At 36.3% G+C, this 22,714-nt stretch overlaps 1 protein-coding gene across 1 annotated transcript in view; it reads right to left on the bottom strand.

The window, feature by feature from the left end:
- Positions 1-383: 383 nt before the first annotated feature.
- Positions 384-22,714, bottom strand: part of LOC123881160 (BMP-binding endothelial regulator protein) — an 81,384-nt gene continuing 59,053 nt past the window's right edge. The window contains exons 4-8 of the mRNA XM_045929779.1: positions 12,218-12,488; positions 3,570-3,779; positions 2,902-3,152; positions 1,442-2,588; positions 384-889 (exon numbers count right to left, since the gene is read on the bottom strand). Of these exons, the coding sequence (XP_045785735.1) occupies positions 1,494-2,588; positions 2,902-3,152; positions 3,570-3,779; positions 12,218-12,488 (1,827 nt within the window). The 3' untranslated portion in view covers positions 384-889; positions 1,442-1,493. The remainder of the gene's footprint in view (positions 890-1,441; positions 2,589-2,901; positions 3,153-3,569; positions 3,780-12,217; positions 12,489-22,714) is intronic.

Here is a 22,714-nt window from a genome sequence, read left to right as displayed (position 1 = left end):
GTAAATACTCGTACCTAATTATTCTAAACGCGCTATTCATGTTGAATGAAATCAGAATAACTAGGTACAGCTGCAGCTTTGGGATAAATTCCAAGTCGTAAATTTGTTGATACGACTTTTAGGTAGCTAAGACAAGTGTTTTGTGACATACAAACACAAAAATACAATGCTGATCACAAAACGGCTGAAAACAGTAAGTAGGTACCTAAGTACATGCAAAACATATTTTCACTGATCAGAAAAAGTGTAGAATATACTTAGACTGAGAAAAAAGGATGTTTGAATACAGTCATGTCAAAAAACAATAAGAGTTTCTCGGCCAGTACTTATGAACTTTGGATGACAAAGGAGCATAAAATAATAAAAAAAGTCCTAGGTATACTAACTTCATATTACGTGGTAGTTATTTAAGATCAGACTAAGCCTGGATGTTATCAATTTGAGAATAATTTAAGTACGCTAACGGCCGCATAGACCAATAGAAGAATGGCTTTACGAATTACGATATCACGCGTCAAACGAGTAGGTAAAGAGTTTATTTTTTGGACATAATATTTAATATTTTATTATTACAATTTCACTCCTTAGTCCAATCTCCCATAACCACATCCACTTCCAATCACCCAAATAACATTCACAAATCAGTATCAACACTAAATACGGGAATGATTCACAAACATTCATTTAAATATAGATGCTGGTCGTTTAGCGAGGTACTATTAATGTACAGATGGTGTACATTGTATTGTAATATATAAAAGCTGGTTTACTTAACTATAAGTAGTTTACATGAATACTGTTTATGTAAATAGATCGTCGTTCCTACAACATCGCGCCTCACAGGTGCAACCCACGTACAGTACAACATCTATCCCATTCCGATTACATCCTGAAACAAATAAAAAGCATTATTTATTAGACATGATTAATGTTCATAACATAATGTAACATAATGACATTAATGATTATAATACAATTAAATAATAGAAAAGAATAATAAAATTATACCTAACTACATAGTACATAGTCGCTAATTACTATGGGCCTCATACTAGGATGATCTGTGGCCTCATAGAAAAGCTCCAGGTCACTCAGCGGGCAATTGGGAAAGCTATCTATGCTTAGCCAAATCAGAAATGAAGAGATGAAGAACGGTTTTCGGAATTTTTCCTTTACTTGTGCTATAAGTCTACTACCTGTCCAATTTCATGATTCTAGGTCAACGTGAAGTATCCTATAGGTTTTGATTCCCTTGATTTGACGAGTCTTGACAGACACGACAGACAAACAGGCAAACAGACTACGAAATAACCCTGTAATGGTTCCTTTTTACCCCCGGAAACATCAAATTAATCATTGAACTCCTATAAATATATGAGGGTGATCGTGATTTAGGTGATACAGATTTTAATACACTATAAAAATATTAGAGTGAACTCACCTCACATTGCCACACTGGCATTATTGACTAGTAATTTTGTTGCCGCAATAAATTAGTGCAAGATTGGAGGCGGAGGTCGGGAGCGGCTAGTATTCCGCTTCGGCAGCGCACCAATGTTCAACAAGCTGGTGTCCTTGGACTTAGCAGCTCGACCGAACCCCTTACGACCTCCTCGGTTGAGCCACTGCGGCGGCGGACCTTCACACCATGCTGCGTGAACCCAATTCAATGGTTCTGCTCCGACACGTGCGCATTCTCTCGCATAAGCTCTGAAAGCCGCGCAGTGACATCGAAAACCAGTACAGCTACACGCATCCAGAAGACACGCTTCCTTATAATTATGCGGGTTCACTTTAGCCCCACACTCCGCAAAAGCTTTGTGATGATCGAACACGCGGCACAACCGTCGCACTTTGGTCAGTTTCGATTGGCGACATCGAGAGATCCCACCCGGCCTCTCCTGTCTCCGAGTGCACGCACGATGTCCTCCGACCCGCCACGATGACCCAAACCTCCAAGTGTCATTCAACAGTCTACCATCACGTGTCCTCATATCGTCTCTCGCTACTGAATTAAAGTTCCCACATAAACCACACAACTTGCCTTTGTAAGAACTAGACACTGTCACTTCCAAAAATCCGTCGCCGTCCCATAACATTTGAACCCCAATTTCAGCTTTCAGTATAACGGATCCGTTACTCCGGCTGATATCGGCCACACCGTTTATGCTATGCGGAAGTGTGATTCTCTGTCCGTTAACTTTAATGCGCATTCTTTTCCCCATATTTATTTTGGTAGAGCCGATGCGAAGCGTTGCAGTACGTGTCCACGAGGAATGTGAGGTATTCCGAGCGTCATTCGATATTCTTATCGAAAATGTATGATTTTTGCAATCGGATACCAATTGATACTTGCAAGAACCTTGGAAGCTATAAAATTTTCCATCGAAAGTTTTATAGTGCGGATCACCAAAAACTGTACAAATTCCGTCGATGTCAACGCATTTTGGACAGCACTGTCCGGGTAACTGCCGTAATGTTTGATCTGGGGGACAGCTTAATGTCTTGCACCGTTCCATTGCACATCGCGGTTCTCCGCCGTGACATTCACAGGATTTGCATGCGTCTAGTTGCCATGTTTCTCCATCCTGAAAGTAAATAAAAACAATGTAAGTCATCAAATTTATTTTAGCGAAATTTCTTTAGATACACGTGGTAAGAAAGCAAATCATCATCATGATTAACCCATCGCCGGCCCACTACTGAGCACAAGTCTCCTCTCACAATGAGAAAGGTTTATGCCATAGTCCGCCGAGCTGGCCAACTGCAGTTTTGTAGACAACCTAAAGTCGGCATTGAAAGCCGGTTAAAGATCGAATCGGTCAGATAGGTTCAGATTTTGTCAGATTGCGTTAATAGGGTTAGATTATGTATGGTATTAGATTTGAAGGATTTTCTCACTTGATAAGTTTTCCCAGCGACAACACAAGCCGCCTTAGCTTCTTCGATCTGTGGGCATTCTGGACAGCATTTACCAGGAGGAGGAGGCAACGCTCGAGCTCCGCAGGTCAGCACAGGACACGTGTGCCGTGTGCACACGGCAGTGCCATTCATACATGTGCAATCTGTACAAGGGTCCACCCTAAATGGACTTTGGTGTGCGTGAAACTCCTTACCAATTATACACGGTTTCGGTAGCGAATACCCTGAAACTGACAAAAATGAAATCATTTCATTATTTTTTTTTTAAAATATCAATATCTGGTTCTGTGCCCTTATATTTTCCGCTGAGTGACCTGAGTCAGCTTACCTATATTCTAAAATATTTTTTTGAAAGCTTCAACCAATTAAGGCTAACAAGAAGTTCAAACTTAAAATATTTGTTATTTAAAATAAATGAATTCCTACGGGAGTTTTAAAAACCTTAATCCACATGAACGGAATTTTTGTGATAAAACCACTATGTATCACTCCAGACCGAAAATTCTCTGAGGCATGGAGGAAAAGCAAAGATTATTATTAATCGACGATGGATAGATTCGATGGATTCGAATCTAAGCGTGCTTACACCGCATCGCCGTGAAAGTGCGTTTGATTTATTTATTACAAGTGGGTATTGAAATATTTACTTGGAAGTATTTTATCGGCGGTGGGATGTGAGCATCTTGGACAGCATTCTCCCGGAGGTGTGTACTGCTGGGAGACAGCACAGGGCAGCACGGGGCAGGCTCGCTTGGTGCACGACAGCGCCCCGCGCACACACCGACACGACAAACAGGGCTCCTCTGATATACGGACATCACGACCTTCCCAAACTGGTTGGCCGTTGATAATGCACTCTGAAAAAGCAATAAAGTATTATGCAATAACCTGTGGCACGTGGCAATAGCAGAGTTACAATAAAATAACTTTAGTAAAAGAAAACTTCACTTTCTTTTTAGGATTTTGTACCTAGGGTGCCAACAGGGACCTATTATTGAGCCTCCGCTGTCTGTCTGCTTGTCAGCGGGCTATATTAAGTATCTCATAAACCGTAATAATGTAGAGAGTAGAAATTTTCACAGAGTGTATTTTTATTGCCGCTATAACAACAAAATAATAAATAATTCTAAATGGCCCCCATACAAATTAAAAAATTAAAAAGTGTTATTTCTTGTACGGAACCCTGCGTGTGCGAGTTCGACACGCATTTGATTGGTTTTTTATATAATACTAGCGACCCGCCCCGGCTTCGCACGGGTGGACATTTATTTTTTCTATTTTCCGGGATAAAATATAGCCTATACGGATTGGGAAGAATCCCTCTAAGTAATGGTAAAAGAAATTTTGAAATCGATCCAGTAGTTTTTGAGCCTATTCAATACAAACATACAAAAATACAAAGGTTTCCTCTTTATAATATTAGTATAGAAGTATAGATGTCGCCGAGTGTCTTTTTGTTTGTTGCTTATTACACCTCAACCTTATCAACTTGCACTTAACTTATACTCTAGCAATATCAACGTTTGGCCTAGAAATCCTGGAAAAGGACATTCGTACCTACCTATTTTTCATCTCGGACAAACCAAGGATTCTACGACACTTTTGAAAACCTAAATCTACGCGGACAAAACATAGATATGTGGACAAAATTAAAAGTTAAACAGTTAAAAGCTTTTTATCTTATAAGAAGTTCTCTGGGTCTAAATTATTATTGGTTTACTGAGAGAAATCTGGTTCAAGTCACAATAAAGATAAAATCGTCTCCAAAGAATGTCCATAAAATCGTGGATTAGCGCATTACAGAGAAGTTCGACTCGGAATCTTTAATTGTTTTAAAATAAAGGTACAAATAAAGGTACCAACGACATGCTGTCTGCCCATTGTCTGAGGAGATCGACTGCGATAAAACGCAATGCCCATCAATTATTGCGACCGGGTAATGAATCAATCAGTTCTCAGCGGACTACCAGAAGACAAGCCACACACGAAGCGCTCGCCACTTCAACACGACTGCCTCATCACGCTTTGCAATGACTAGAAATACACGATGCATATTAAGTACATTTTCACAAGAGGTAGGTACATCGAAATGCTCACATTCCACATCTCAAACACAAAGCTAACATCTATGTCGACTTAAACGTAAGTACCTATTACCAATATGCTTCAACTGCTATCAAAAAGCTTTTATGGTCAGTTATTCAGAAGCATCTCTGAGTAGAGATATAAGAGAAGCATTGCGTGTACGATTGATTAAAAAGCCGGCCACATATTACCAGATGAAATAGGTAGGAACTGAAAGCCATTTTGTACTTTTTTCTTGGAAGCAGACGGGTTATCTTCAAAATGAAATTTAAAAAACCAGAAAGCGCATAATATTAGGTATATAATAGCAAATAAAATATGTTATAGCTACGAGTAGCTGGCGTACCGTAAAATGTGTGATAATCCTAATATTCCTATGGACTTACGTATAAGTACTTTAGGTTTCCCTTAGCTGACTTAAAATTTAAACAAATCGTAAAAACCTTCGCGGAGAAACGCATAAGCGACGCGATTTGGCCAGCGCTTTAGACCTTCTGGAGTTAGGTTTTCCCTGGTATCATGGTCCTATAGGCTGCATGAGCTGCTACTAAACTATACTATAGGTAGTGCCCGGTAAAACCAACTGTGGTTTTTGTGGCACTGAATGTAATAAAAATGCCCTGTATATAATTTGTATAAGTTTAATAAATAAAAATAAAATATAACTCAAAATTTAAAAAAAACCCCGACACAAAAACCTCTATAAGAAAACTAGAAAAGACCTGATAACAAACGGCTGAACCGATTTTGTTTCGATTTAGCTAAGAACACTCGATTAAGCCACCTTTCAAAGAAAAAACGAAATTAAAATCGGTTCATTCGTTTAGGAGCTACGATGCCACAGACAGATACACAGATACACACGTCAAACTTATAACACCCTTCTTTTTGGATCGGGGGTTAAAAATAAAAAATAACAGGTACTTAGTGCGCCTTTAGCGCATTTCAGCGAGAAACTACTCGTTTACCTTTTAAGTCAGTTAAGGAAAAATAGATTATAGAATTATAGTTGGTGGATAAAATATCTACAGTTTGTATACACCTTAATGGAACGCGATGGTCGTTACCCTTTATGTTTGTGTTCAAACTGAATAATCATACGCTTAAGAGGTACCTACAGTGTTCTCAGACGGAGTCGGTGCATAATGCAATTGTGACAATAAAGGCATTTATGACTGCAGAGTAAAATAAAAGCGCTTAAACAATCTGAGTCGGTCGAAGTCTAAAATGTTGCTGGAAAAGCTGTAACTACAGTTAATCCAAAGATTTTCCATGTTTAGTCCAGTATTCTATGAATAAATTAATGAAGGGACGATCGAAAAGAACTTATATTTCACTGATTTCATTAAACACCGAATTCAAAGTAATGCAACTTATTATTCTGACTTTACCAAGTCTCTTAGGTAAACCTAAGATTTACCGACTAAATTACAAAACAGTTCGGATTTTTATCATTAAGACCATATCTTAAGTTTTGCTGGAAAACTTGGATTTTACCGCAGTTCGAGCTTTTACAGTATCATAAATAGGTACAGGTAAGTATACAATTCAATAAATTACGTCGTTAAACCGTTTCAAGGATTCGGAGCTTACAATGAGTATTTACCTCACATATTGCTTGGTAATGGAGAAACCAAAATCATGAATGGGACTAAAATCCAATAATTTTTTTGTCCCTCGACGCAGGCAAGCGATTGCAATTTAAAAGACGCAGTAGTTAATTGGACGCGATGTGCAACCATAAATGAAATGACAATTGGCTGGTTATGTAACCTCTGATGGAGAGTTGTCGGCGATAAAAAAATTACAATGTCCGCCCATAATATGGCGTCGTTTTAGTGTAGGTAGTTATGTAACGTGCATAAAATATTCATTACACGCCACATGCGTATATCACAAGATAATTATTTTAATTTCTCGACCTGTCGTCGCAGACATGGCCAATAATAACGATAGCACTTGAAACGTTCAAAGAATTCAAATGAGCAAGCTTTTGTTTGGTATATTGGAAAAAAAGGTTTGTAGAGCTTTAAAATTTACAACAATGTCACACAATGAACATAACTATCGGTTCTGCTCGGTTTTTGTATGACTACCGATGACAAAATACTTTGGTATGTTTTAGAACTACATACTCTACGGATCATAGACTACTCAGAGCAAGTTATAATATATCAGTCAGCTTAAAAAAGAGCAGAACATCTTTTGGACAAACTATATCGGATATAACGCCTACAAAAAGAGAAAAATTAAGACAGTGTTTTGAAGAAATAAGAAAGGATTACACTATGGACAATAAAAACATGCAACAAAAATATTCAGACTTGATTCAACATATAGTAAAAAGTACTGAGCAAATACCCAAAAAGAACAATCTAGCTGAAAATGAGTTTATATTTACATCGCAGCTCAAAAACTTGATAAAAGAAAGAGAAGAATTAAAGAATAAAAAATACAGAACTAAAAATGAAAGAAAACGACTAACTAAACTCTACACAAAAATTAGAAAAAACATTAATAGAAACAAAATTAACTACAGATATAAAATAATCGAAGAGGAACTGCTACAAAAAAGCTCAATAAAACGCTCTGACAAGCGCTTAAAAAAGAGCAAAGAATGGATGCCTTCAGCTAAAAGTAAAGATGGTAATAAAGTGACTAATAGAAATAAATTGATAGAGATCGCATCTAACTACTACAAAACCCTATACAGCTTACAACATAGAGCAAGCTCCCCGGAAATTGTAGACGTACACTCGGAAAACAGTCAGAACCCTCTACCACTATTAATAAGCGAAGTAAGAGCGAGCATCGCCTCCTTAAAGTCCTCAAAGAGCCCTGGCCAAGATAGAGTTACAAATGATATCCTGAAAGCAATTATCGATCCCTTAACTCCCATACTTACGCCACTATTTGACGAAATATTGAGCTCATGCTGTATTCCGAAAGACTGGGAAAACGCTATCATCACCCTAATATATAAAAAAGGTGACCCCTCAGAGATTGGAAACTATAGACCAATAAGTCTACTGCAAACTATCTATAAATTATTTACAAATATCATCTTGAGAAGATTAAGACCAACTCTAAATTCCCATCAACCTAGAGAACAGGCTGGTTTTAGACCAAAGTACAGCACTACAGACCATATATTTACGATATCTCAAATAATAGAGCGCTACAATGAATATAAACTGCCGCTCTACATAGCGTTTATTGACTACTCGAAAGCCTTCGACTCTATTTCACACGAGGCCCTTTGGAGAGCGCTAAAACATCAAGGGATAGAGACGAAATACATAGACCTGCTACAGGCAATTTACCAAAACAGTAGAGCCACTGTAAAGCTGGATCGGATGGGCACTTCATTCCCCATAAAGAGAGGCGTTAGACAAGGGGACCCGATCTCACCGAACTTATTTACAGCTCTACTAGAGCACATTTTTTCAAAATTGAACTGGGAAAATTTGGGAATAAAAATAAATGGAGAGTACCTAAATCATCTAAGATTCGCCGATGATATAGTGCTGATAAGCGAAAACCACGAGGATCTCTACTACATGCTCAAAACTTTAGACCATGCAAGTCAAAAATGTGGTCTAGAAATGAACCCGAGCAAAACCTGCATAATGACTAACCGCACAGAGATCCCCACGGTGATCCAAGGCCAAACGGTTAATTACGTGGAAAGGTACATATATCTCGGCCAAAGTATATCTTTCATCGACCATTCTGTAAAAGAAGTAGAAAGAAGAATTAAGATTGCTTGGGGAAAATATTGGTCAATGAAACATATTTTTAAGTCTAGGATTCCAGTATCATTGAAGAAGAAGGCAATGGACTCTACAATCCTCCCAACGCTACTATATGGATGTCAAACTTGGGCGCTTACAAAGCGAATAATAGGGAAAATACAAATATTTCAACGGGCGACCGAACGAAGTATGTTGGGCATAAAACTAAGCGACCGCCAGAGAAACCAGGATATCCGGAAGAGAACACAGGTTATTGACGCTGCGGAGCTCGCATGTAAACTGAAATGGAGATGGGCTGGCCATGTGGCTCGCGCTAGAGACGGTCGGTGGAGTGAGCTTGTACTACACTGGTGGCCGCGCGACCAGACCCGGCCGCGTGGCCGACCGCGCGCTCGCTGGAGAGATGACATCGAGGATGTAGCAGGACCTACCTGGACGAGACTCGCCACGGAGAGATCACAATGGAGCAAGATGGAGGAGGCCTACACCCAAAGATGGGTACCCAAAATATAAATAAAACCAAACTAAAAATAATAATAGGTGCATAATCCTTTACAATCCTTTATAATGAGTTATTATTGATATTTTGCTACTTCTGTTTAAACAATAATGAAAACGTTTTAATATGTTGTTATTAATAATAGATAATAATAATTAGTTGTATAATAAATAGTACATATTATAGTAAATTAAACTGAAAGATGACATAATATTATATATAAATCGCACGAATTAAATAATAGAATAAGGTCATATTTTTTGTTAGATATAATTTGCCCGTTTTTTTTGACTTTATTTATTGTTTTGATATACTATGTGTTTTTAATATTTTGTTGGATAATAATGAAATTATTTAAGAATCATGTAATATATAAATAGTAACATATACATAATATAATATAATTATAACATATTATAGATAACATAATTATAAAACTAGTCTGTAAAATAATGTAAAAAAAAAGCACCTATACTTAGAAAATAATTGTAATGATTTGGGAAATAAATGGCTTATTATTATTATTATTATTATTATTTTATGTTTTAGAAACCTATAAAATAGTAATACTACTTACTGTTAACTAGATGATGCCCGTGACTTCGTCCGCATTAATTTGAGTTAATTAAGTAAGTTATTTATATAAGTGTTACTTAAGTTGTTAAAGAATCCCGCGGGAACTCTTGGTTTTCTAGGGCAAGAAGCAGCCTTCCCCGAGATGTAAGCTACCTCTGTACTAAGTTTTGTCAAAATCGGTTAAACAAATGACCAGTGAAAAGCTAGTAGACAGACCGACACATTTTCGCACTTATCTGTAATGGACAACGGAAACGATCATAAGATCCTTTTTATCCCGGAAATTCAAATATTTTCCACAGGATTTCCAAAAAACAAAAATATACGCGGACAAAGTCGCAAACATCATCTAGTATCTTTATTAACAACAACCACAATCGTATCTGTAATGTCATCAAATAAAGCAAACAAATAATCCATTGGAGCTCACGAGTTTTCGCTCGGTCCCAAAACAAAATAAAACACACTCGAGTCTGATAAGGCTGTAATCGTGAAAGAATAAGATGTAAAAGAAGCAAAAAGCCTAATGCACCGTTGGGATAAAACAAACAAACTGGGCACACCTCGGTGATCCCGCAGCCGCGAGCCGCGCAGACGTCGGCCGCTTTGACATTCAGACAAAAACCCACCCGCCTCAACCTTTTAAGTAGGTTGTTAACTTTTTGATTTATGGTCAATAATAGAGACGCAAACTCCGTGGGAGACTTCCCGACCATTTCAAATATATGTAATTTTAACGAACCCCCGTGAACATAATAATATCTTCATCAGACATATTAGGTCGAAATCATTCCTTTTGTCTTAAGCATGAGTACTCTGTATTTAAACTCCAGCAAATCTTTTGGGTGGTCCTTTTTATCCGACTATGGTGAAGCCAAAAAGAAAGGGTTCTGATTTTAGTAGGTTATGTATGTATCTATGTTTATATATTTCATGCATGTCACTCAGGAATAATATGGGTTTCTACTGGTGAAAGAATTTTCAAAATCGGTTCAGTAGTTCCAGAGATTACTTCCTACTAACAAACTTACAAACTTTACCTCTTTATAATATTAGTATACTTAGATACATTGATCGCTGTAAAAAATATTACACAATTTATAAAGCTTTTATTGCATTGGACTGGAAGTCTTCTCTGAATGTAGAGTCAATAAAATAATTCAACTCGCACAACAAGGTACAAACAGTAAACACTCTTGACTTTTTATTAATAACCAACAGATCAATAAGTCACTTTATTGTCCGATAGTAGTCATCGGAGTGTTATGTATGGAGCTGAGAGGGACGAGTTATTATTGCTGAGTCCATTGTCTGCAGGCGCGCTAGGCTACTACGCAACGTCTTGTGCGTTATGTTATGCCATTGTCAACCTCGGCGTGTGGGCGAATCGCGGCCACCTCTGAACAAAGGTTCTTCTTAGGGCGTGCGCAGACTATATTGAACGCCGATGAAAACAGTAAAATACAGAAAAGACAGAAAAATATACTTCTCCTTAAAAATATTTTTCAACTGACATAATTTGTGTTTTAGTTTTTCCTGCTCGCATAAGGCTGCCCTCAGATCTTTTATTGATTTGGTCCTTCGAGTAATTGGTGCTTGATGTTTTATTTACTCAGTACACAAAAAGAAGCGAAATAATTCAATAATTCAACAGAGCTGAGGTCCAAGAAGCCTTCGGTTATTCTTGCCCGGGCAGCGGGTAATGAATAAAATATACAGGCAATAAAACGATAGGTTGGAACTCGGAACGTGTCGGCCATTTTCAAAAGCGATTCTGTGCCGTCATCTCGAAAATTACTATTATTTGATTTTGAATTAATAAACTTGTTAAAGTTTGGGAGCGAAGGTAAATTGCTTGCGTTTTTGGTTTTATTTAGTTCGCATGTAATAATGTCGGCTTGTTTGTTTTTGAATGGGATTACGGGGTTTTTTTGTTGGGTGTGCGTTTGGGTGGGCGCGCTCCGAGACAAGGCTGCGCCAGCCCTACTCGGCAATTATATTCGTTGAAGTTTATTGTACCTTGGAACTCGCGGTGGGAACACTCAGCTTGAAATAGGGATTGCATTCTTTTAAGTCGTTAAGTATTTGTTGGTTTTTGTATGATTGGTTATTGCACGAATTTGAAAGAAGTAGGTAAGTAAGTATACCTAAATTCACATAGTAGGTAGGTACCTACCTAACTAATTTAGATCTATGATTTACATATTATTGTTAATTTTTGTGACTGTTTTACTAAATATTATATAAGAGAATAGGAAGTCATTATAAAGAACAAAAATTTTGTCTGCTTACTCATGCATCTAACATTCAAGATTGAGGTAGCTAAGTAGGTAGGTACAACTACCAATGTACTTTAATTGAAGTTTTAAATAAAATTTACCTTCACAAACGGGACAGTTGTAATGGTTGTGTCTTTGATGCTTGGGACTGTCACAGGGGAGGTAGCACTCCGGGCGCGATATTGTGACTACGCCCGCTTCGCAGCGAAGCAGCTTCCCCTCGTCGTTCCACTCCGTGTGCGATGCGTGCTCCGTGCCATTGTACCAGCAGCCCTTGCAGCGAGCGCAGCAGCCTTCGCGAGGCATCACGACTGCACAGTCCTCCATGAGACCGCACTCTTCTGCACCCTTCCGACACTCCACAAATCCGTTCTATAAGTAAAGAAATAAAAACTGTTGCAGTAGAGAAAAGAACAATGACGATCAGAGGTGGGCATTGGATTATAGCCTCCTGCAGCTCCTATTTTTGAAATTTTTCATAAATTAATTTAGTATGACTTATGTAAAAAAGCTCACTAAGTGCGAGTCAGACTCGCGCACTGAGGGTTCCGTACTCGGGTGTTTTTTCCAACATTTTGCACGATAAATCAAAAACTATTATGCACAAAAATAAATAAAAATCTGTTTTAGAATGTACAGGGAAAACCCTTTCAGATAATACCCCACTAGGTATAGATATCTTACTTTGAAAATTGAAACACATTTTAATTTTTTTAATGATGTAACCACAAATTCGCAGTTTTCAGATTTATTCCTGTACTTGTGCTATAAAACCTACCTAACTGCCAAACGGACGGACGGACAGACAGACAGACAGACAACAAAGTGATCCTATAAGGGTTCCGTTTTTCCTTTTGAGGTTCGGAACCCTAAATAGATAATAAATTTTAATGTATATCTATGTATAATTGTTAAGAGGACCTAGATCCATGTACGAAATGCAGTATCTACACTAAGTAATAGGTAGGTACATAGTACTAGGTAGGTAGGTATGTAGGTAGGTATGTATGTAGGTAGGTATTAATAAGCACTTAATTATATTTGTGATTAGTACGATAAAAGTACAACAGCTATAGCATTTTTTATATTAGTTACCATTTTAATAAAATATATTTAAAATTCTATGATTAAAGCCTATTAATGAACTATGTGTAAGTAGATTAACATAATTTAATAACTACCTATGTACATAAAGGAAATAAAATATGTTCAGCATAAACAAAATAATTTGCTGCGTTTTAACCGCGATGCGGAAGTAATGTTTTTCCTTATTAGTATATATTAGTCTATTAAAGATATAACTTGGCACAAATTGTATGATCTTTTGAAATAAACAGGCATATTTTCCTTTAATTACCTACTATTCATTGTTTTATCAGTTATGGTTCAATGTTATTATTTATTAACTTCCTAACTGATTAAAATATGGAAGGTTTCCTAGAAATAATAATTGTGTTATTTAATAAATGTAAAATTAATACTAGCAGTGAAATAGGAATAATATCGTACGTTTAGTTGTTGTTTTCCAATTAAAGTTAAAAATTATAGAAAAACAACAAATGCATTTTCTTGTACCTACTTACCTGTATCCGCCACATTTTGGTTAAATAACCAAGTTATTATGGCTAAAGTTGCGTGCGATAATTTAGATCAGTCAGTCAGGGGTAGCTCTTTCAAAATCAATGGTCAGGACAACAGTATTTTATATGTTAATTTCGAAGAATTCTGAATAAGCTCAAATGATTCGGATTAGTAAGAATCAATCGTAACTACGTAACGCCGTATTCTCACGGAAACGATTATTTAATATTTGAATGCCGACGGATTTTTCTTATTAGACGGAATTTTGTTATTAACATCTCGGTTGGCAGACATGATCAATATTGGCGGCCAATATTTACACAAATCTGTACACTTTTAACACCAAACATTGTGTCCTAATTTGTATGTGTCCGTGGCCCCGAGGAGGGATATCCATAGCCTCGAGTGCGGTTAGTAACGAGTAAACTACGTGACTATGTGACGTTCATGCTAAAACGACATCTAAAACGCACCATAAACGGTTAGTTTCGTCTGGCCACTATAATTTTCGCGTGTTTGATCTTTACCAAATGAGAGCACAGCTAGCAATTGGTTAATTAATAGATGCTAAGATGAATATTCATAATATAATAGAAGCCCTGGATAAGAATATAATAAACTACATGCAAGATTTCTAGCAGAAAATCGTTAAGTGGATCGAATATAAGGTACCTACTTAGTTTAGGTATAACTTCTTTTGGAGAATTTACTCAATTCTCGGTTTATGAATTTCATGTAGGCTGACTGGACATTTAAATTACTTTTCAATGTCACGTAAGATAGGTAGGTAGGTACGTCGAGAAAAGACTACTTAATTGATGGTTATCGGAAATCAGAATAACCAAATACATATTTAATGGTCCCTTAAATGAAAAGTTCCATTAAAACATTGCTTCGAGCTAATTAGTCTATTCTTCATTTGAATACTTAAGACTAATTTATTTTCATGACAGATTTAACACTGCTCTATAAATCCGAAATGACTTGTGCTGAAAGGTTAATTTCTATCTGTTATTCATTAGAGAGAGAAAGAACGGAGGGGTATAGAGCATAATTTGCTTGCTAGTTAAATTTTATATTGCCATCATCAACCAGAAGATGCATGGCAATATAAGCGAAATAGATTATTGCTGCCATAATTTGAATTTTCTTCAAATAATTCATAGCCAGTCTCACTTGGGATGATGTAAGGATTCTAACGGTACCTTATATTATATTATTATATCCAAATCGGTGAAGGAATTTAGAAGTAGCTAATGTTGGAATAAAAAAACTCACGTACATGCGGGCTCTGAAAACATTACACTCTTTTTTTGGGCAGACATTAGACAGTGAATAATTTTGTCTAAACAACTCCCATCATTTGTCAGTTCTATCAGACACACCTCTGCCACGTCTGCTTCTATTTTAATAAACGAGCAGGGGTAATATGCTTTATTTTATGTGCACTACATTATATGAAATAATGGTCTCGTCGACAGATTTAAATACATTTATTATTAGCTAACGTAAATATTTCTCTATTAGAGCTCACTTCAAAGAGCCGCTCCGTAAAATCGGTTCAAGTATTGAAAAACAATAACTGAATAAATGAGCAACCGACCTCGTGTTTAATATCATAAAAATAATATATAAAAAAGAGGATAAAAGGCTGAAGTTAAAATAGGTTAGAGCGTTTTAGCACCAATCTTTGTAACGAGGTGTTAATGTTTTCAAGAATATTCTTTGAAAGTAAACAAATTAATTTGTACGTTTGTATTGGATAAGCTGTACATCTAAGAAGGAATTTAGCAGCTGTGTAAAATGTGTAAAATATTCTCGTTAAGCTTGGTTCATATACTTACCTTACCTACTCACTTACCTACTCAAAATCAGTTTAAAACCCACTGGTTCATGGTGCTTAGGACTTTCCCACATATTTCTAACGTTCTGAGTTGACGACAGGGCAACAATCTTTAACAATACTTAGATATTTAAGTATTTGTGGCTAGATTAAATAAACCACAATGTCGTTTAGCTGGTGGATATGTCTGTTACCATTTTCCTAAAAAAAAAATTGATCCGGTTATTGAGTAACAATGTGTATTGAAAGTGAGTTCTTCATGTTTCACGATTTCCGCTATTTTTTCCGCTAGCTATAATAATATTGATAGCTTCAAGATTGAAAAGGCACCTTCTAGGCTGAAGCGCTCTACCTAAGGCTGCATCATCTCCTACTGTTTGGTGTGATTGTAGTCAAACGCAAGCCTATAGGTATACCTGCTTAGTTAAAAAATCGTCCAAGTGCGAATCCTACTCTCACACGAAAGGTTTTGTGCCATGATACAAAGAATAGGACCTACTACTTCTTATTTTTTTTAAATTGTCATGGTGGTCATTTTGAAATTTTTATAATAATTTTTGTTATAGCAGCACACAAAAATGTGTATTTCTAATACACATTTTGTGAAAATTTCAACTCTCTACCTATTACCCTATTACGGTTCACGAGATACAGTCCGTCGACAGGCAGACGGACGAACAAACGGATAGCAGAGTAGGTAATTGGTTCCCGTTGGCGCCCTTCGGGGATACAGGTTCCTAAAAAGGTGTAATGTGAAAGCACCTTTAGTTAGAATGCACCCATTCCATTGTCCATCGATCATTATCTAACAAAGACAGCGGATATTGAAAAGGAACATATTACTGCGTTATCAGCTTGTCTCACTGTCTACGGAATGTGAGTTCACCCATAACATTTCCAACGTTGCCCGCGTCATTCTGACTCGTCATAATACGACACAGATAAGGCTCGTAGACGCGAAGGTGATTGAAGCCAATTGAGCTTAATTAAACGTTGTCATTAGAAAGACAAAATAATATTAAAAATTGTAACGAAATAATACTATCTTTGTAGGAGCAAAGCTTAGGTTAGGTTGGTTTTTACCTCAATTTAGAAATTGTAGGTACTAAAGTGAAGATCTTGAAGTGATGTGAACGATAAGTATAATCAAAATAATCTCCTGAAAATGTAGTTAGTTTACTTTCTCGTACACAGTTCGTATAATTTCTTATAGTTAGGTATTTTAGAATAAAATTATAAAGTAGAGGCCTAGAGACACGTCGAGGGGTGGACCCCAAAATATAACTATATAAAACATATGAATACCTACCTAAACGAAATGAAATGAAAAATATTTCATATCATATCGGTCAACTTATGGCGCTTACGAGTAGGTACATAATACAGGTCTTAGGTATTATGATTTATGACAAGTCAAGACTCTACCACAAGGAAATAGGTAAGTAATACGATATCCCTGAGTGTAAGAAAAAAAGCAAACTTGCACCATTGAGTTGTGCTTGCTTCTGCATGTACCTGATTATATTATCATCCGAAACGGAAGTTCGTGAAACTTGCAGCATCAAAGAATTGCTTTATTATTACTACTTATTTAACTTACTAGTTCATAACAATAATTAATTTGATGGCATCGATTTTATCACTTGTGCCGCCGATGGGAATGCTTGGGATTTTTGTCATTTTGCTATAATCATGGTCAAATCAATTATAGAGTAAGATCCCACTGCTGCCAGATGTTCCTTATTTTCTGAGAAACAAAATGTGTGGAATATAGAGTATATCATGAATATTTATGTTCTAGCCTTGTTCTAGCCTATCATAACCTAACTTTAGGTTTTGGCATTTGACAGTTTTAAGCATTTCACTGCGACCTTCACTGCGACTTAAAACAGCTCCAGTCTAAAGTAGGCATTTACCAAATCATGTTTGGTGAAAAAGCTGAGGTACAGAATTAACATAGAGCCTTTTAAATACAATATTGTTCAATAATGTACTTTTTAGTATTTATGTATATGTATTTTATTTCACGACCATTACACCACTTCCCGTAGTGCTGATAGTAATAACTGATAGTTGCCTGATATTCCCTGTTTCCTGGACTTTGCGCAATTACTTAACTCGAATCGTCGTACCTTCATTATCACTGCATACTTTTAGTTTATTGCCAAACTTTAGTATTGTAGCCATAAAATACGACGTGATGTATACAGAGATTAAGTTATGTTGTAGATTTGCGCGCCGGTTTGTGTCTAGGTATAAAATATTTTTTTCACAAGTGTAAATTAAAAATTTATAACACCCCCGATAGTGATCTGTGTATCTGTCTGTGGCATCGTAGCTCCTAAACTAATGAACCGATTGTAATTTAGTTTTTTTGTTTGAAAGGTGGCTTGATCGAGAGTGTTCTTAGCTATAATCCAAGAAAATCGGTTCAGCCATTTGAAAGTTATCAGCTGTTTTCTAGTTACTGTAACCTTCACTTGTCGGGGGTGTTATAATTTTTTATTTATTAACACTTGTCATCAAAGTTTTAAGCAATTATAGCATGACTGCAGAACCCTACCTTATGCATGTTTTGAAAAGCACTTCTTATATTTTGCTTTATGGCTTTTAGCTTTATAGTTATAGTGCCACGAAGAAAAGACTTTACTGGTTTGTGAACATTTTGGCCTTCAGCTATCAAAATTATACATTTATTTCGATATTAATTGAAACAAATCTTCGCTTTTGAAATATACTAACATTTTTTTTGATACAGAACTAGATTGTTCGTATAATTACGGCACAATTTAGCAACAAAGCTAGGTCATAAAAATGTTCCTCTTACCCGAGATTTGGGGTAAGAGGAACACTCGATACTTTTAAGTAATAACTCGTGTTTTTAAGTGTTTATATAGCATGTATTAAATTATTTTTTTGAGTTAAGGGAATGAAAACCTTACCTCGTTTAAAATAAGGCCTTATTTAGGCTGACAGCATACAAAAACGAAATTTGGGGTAACAGGAACATATAGGTAAGGTCAGAGGTGCTAAACTTTTTCTGGTATTAAATGAACGTATTAAAAATAGCTTTCCGCCCGCGACTTCGTCCGCGTTTTGGTTATATCGCGCTTGGCACAATTTTTCAAAACATGAAAAATTGTGCCATTTAGTGTCCCGTGATCGGTTAAAATGAAGCCTATGCCCCTAGCCCCGGGTGTCAAGCTACCTACCTTCCAAATTTCTTAAGATTGGTTCAGTGGTTTAGGCGTGGAAACGCAACAGACAGACAGACAGACATACAAACAGACAGACAGACAGACAGAAAGACAGACTTTCGCATTTATAATATTGGTCGGAATAGTTGGGATAGAAATGTATTCTAAAAACAGATATGGTTTTAGTAAATTTCTTTACTTAATTACAATTTAAAAAAATAACTCGTAAGAAACAAAACAAACTTCTAACAATTTTGAACTTTTCTCACTTTGGCCTATACGCGTTATTGTAAACAACAATGTATCACAACAAAAATACTGTCACAAACAATAACATTCGTAGTGAAACTATAACATAATGTTTTGAAATATAACTATAACATAATGTTTTGAGGCTGCATAACCTGACAAAGCGCCACTTTTAACGGCCGTAACTACTTCTAATAGTTTTTCTTTCGGGTAAGAACTTCTATCGGTCTTTTTTTCGTAAGCTCGAGGCATTTTGCTTTTTCTGTAACAAATAAACAGTTAAACAAATCATGTCTATTTACGGAACGTGTTATACCGGCTGACTTTTTAAGTCCTGGCCAAAATTTGTAGGATAAACCTTAACCTTTTGTATGGGACCAACTTTCGTACTCGAAAAAAAAATCTACTAAGTATTTCATACATTTTGGTCACAACTGATCGATACTTTTGTATGGGACAGCTGACTTTTTATTTAGAAAAAGTTGTTCATATTCATAGGTAGGTTTATCCTACAAATCTTGGCCAGTACTTAAAAGTCAGCCGGTATTTTAGTGGATTTTAAAAATGTTTGTTACCCCTGAAACCGGGAAAGAGGAACATATGTTTCTCTTAACCTAGTACAGCCGTTCCTCTTTCCCAGCTTGCCATTTTGAAGGTTATGTTTTTATTGACATCGAAAAAGCACTAAAAACACACACTACAAACAATACAATACGTAGAAAATAAAGATTAAACGTAATAATTACACTTACCATAGCAATCAACCGCAAAACTGATGTTTTTAATATTTTAATAACACAAACAAGGAACGCCGCTAGGTCTTGGTTTTTAAAGTTTGACAACTGATTTTTTTTCTCTCTTTTACTCGCTTATCTGCCGTGTTGTAGCGCCATCTATCCAAGAATATATGAACTACGCCTAATACTGTTATATCAACGTAGTGACCATAGAGCTCGCCGTTATAGTTTTCTTTTTACTAGGTACAGTTTCTCTTCCCCCCGCGTCCCTCTTACCCCACCTGACCTTACATATATATTTCCCGCTTGTTCTTGCCCGAACCTCATCTGTATCAGTACGCATACCTTTCCGTCGATATCAGGATGATTTTGTTTTCTGTTTTGTCGCACAATAAAATTTTATATTCAGCCATAGAATTTTATCGTCGAAAGTTCGATTGGCTGTATTGAGTTCGGTCGCAAAGCAAAATGTTTTAAAGATTAGCTTTGGGTGGGTACCTACTACTTAACCGATCAGACAAAATAAGCTACGTGCCCACTGGTCAGTTTAAATGATTCGAACTTTTATTAGATGAACCCGGAAGAATCAAAGAAGGAAAATAAAGAGATTTTATTTTTATTTTTATTTTTATTCTGATACAAGTTAGCCCTTGACTGCCTTCTCACCTGGTGGTAAGTGATGATGCAGTCTAAAATGGAAACGGGCTTATCTTGAAAAGGGTATGAAAGTTCCCCTGATCGGTTTTTACGCTGCATCGTATACCTATCGGATATGCTACGTATCGTAAAAGCGATTTAGCTTACGATACGTAGCGTATCGTAAGCTAAATCGCTTGGTGGCACGGCACGGCTTTGCCGATACGATGGTAACTAGCCACGGCCGAAGCCTCCCAGTAAAGAATTTAGATATTATAATTTCCGAAATTGCCTCTGCCGGGAATCGAAACCGGGACCTCCCACTTATAAGACCTTAACGCTCACCACTGAGCTAGGGAGGTCGTCAACATCCTTAGAACAGTTTGAACCATTAAGTAATAAGTAGTAAATATACCTACATTTCATCTAAATTGGTTGAACGGACTGGCCGTGAAAGTCTAGCAGACAGACAGATAGACCCATTTTTGTATTTATAATATTAGTTTGGATATAAGATGTAGCGATTACATGTAATTGTAACTAGGTTAAATACTTAGTAAATGATCCCGGAGTGGCGACAGTGCAAGGCCGAATGTGGGTTGCGTGCACGCAGGCTGCCTGTGCCGTTTAGCGTGGCGCCTTCAAACTAATGCTAGCCTAAAGCTAAGACTCCACTAGCAACAAAACTTGCAAAAATCGCCAAGGATTAATGTCAACTTCTACAAGTTTTTTGTATACAAAACATGCAGAAGTTCACATGTTGCAGGTTTACACAGTGCAAGAGACTTACTAGAGCTACCTTCTGCAAGTTTTATTGCTGGTGGACTCTTAGATTTAGGCTTGGAACGCATCTGAAGTTTGGAATTCGAAAGCGAATCTAGAGATACAATAATAATTGTGGTGTAACCGAATATTTTAGTAGTTACATATTATTAGTTAGTCATACATAATAAAAATAATACCTACACGGCTGACATTTTTGGTAGCTTTTTCATAGAGGAGGGTTTTTAAAACACTCGTAGTTTTTAAAATAGTTATTAGTTACTAAGTACGAAGAAAAAATGTTTAAAGGACAATTACTTGAGTAACATGATTTTGAGTTTTTGAGTTTGGTTATAAGCTGCGCGCACACTGTCGGTGGCGCTGACCTAAATATCAGTAAATAAATAAATGAATAACATACTTAAATAAATAAGCATACTTTATTATTACTGAGAAAAAAAGTGTTTTACATGTTAAGATCATTAAAATTCATAAGTAACAAAGAAAAAGTGAACAAAGGCCTGAAAATACGTTTTAGCATCCGTTCTAGAAAACCCCATGTTAGGAGCCTACGACCTCTATTATTGGCGTTTTATTGCTTTTACGTGATCGCCAAAGTAAACTTAATTGACAGATCTATTTTTAGTGAGCTATTATTGTTTTCCTGAAAGAAAATTCAGAAGCTCTGTCCTGGGTCTTCTTTCAGGTCGGGTCACTGGGCCAGTTTCACGAAAACTTCAGCTTAGCAAAAAAAAGCTTTAGCTTAAACCGAATTAGTTTTATTGTTGGCTTATTATAACTATTGAATAATAAATAAAGGCTTTTTAAATTAATTTATTCAGAAATAAAGTTATTAATAAACAAAAATATTAGATAGGTAGTACAGATTAGGTATATATTTCAATGATAACTGAACAAATATGTTTGTAGTTTGGTTTCTCATGGCTGAATACTTTCACTAAATAGTGCAATACTTAGAGAAACTATATAGTGGTCATAAACAAAGAGTCATAACATACAGCGGGGTAGAATGTTTGACCGATTCATATTAAATGTAACTAATTTAGCCTTGACCTAGACTTATCATATGTATATTGGTACATATATAGACATTGAGCTCAACAGGTCAATTGATTTAGAATCGATGATAGCAATGGATGATACTGATAGCGTATGTTTCATCGTATACATATCGCATTCACCTTTGTCCCGTAGTAGGTACATACTTCAAAACCGATTTATAAAATCCATCTACTAATACTCATACCATCATAAAGTAAGCATTGCCCTGGTGTAAAATTTAAAAGGATTAAAAACAATTTTAAACTACTTTACCTACCACCGTGAATTCCAGACTAAATTAAAGTAAGTTCAAAAATTGGTCAAGTTACTTGCGAGTCGGATTCTCACACAATTTCGTACAATTGTACAAGAAATAACACTTTTTAATTTTTAATAATTTTCATGGATTCATTGAAATTTTTATACTTACTTTATTATTAACAGAAATATATGCTATGAAAAACACATAGACACATGCTATGAAAATTTCGACTCTCCATCTATTACGGTTCACGAGATACCCTTTAGCCC

The sequence above is a fragment of the Maniola jurtina genome, chromosome 3, assembly GCF_905333055.1.
Source record: "Maniola jurtina chromosome 3, ilManJurt1.1, whole genome shotgun sequence".
NCBI classification, from domain to species: Eukaryota; Metazoa; Arthropoda; class Insecta; order Lepidoptera; family Nymphalidae; genus Maniola; species Maniola jurtina.
This window is presented reverse-complemented; position numbering and strand designations above follow the sequence as displayed.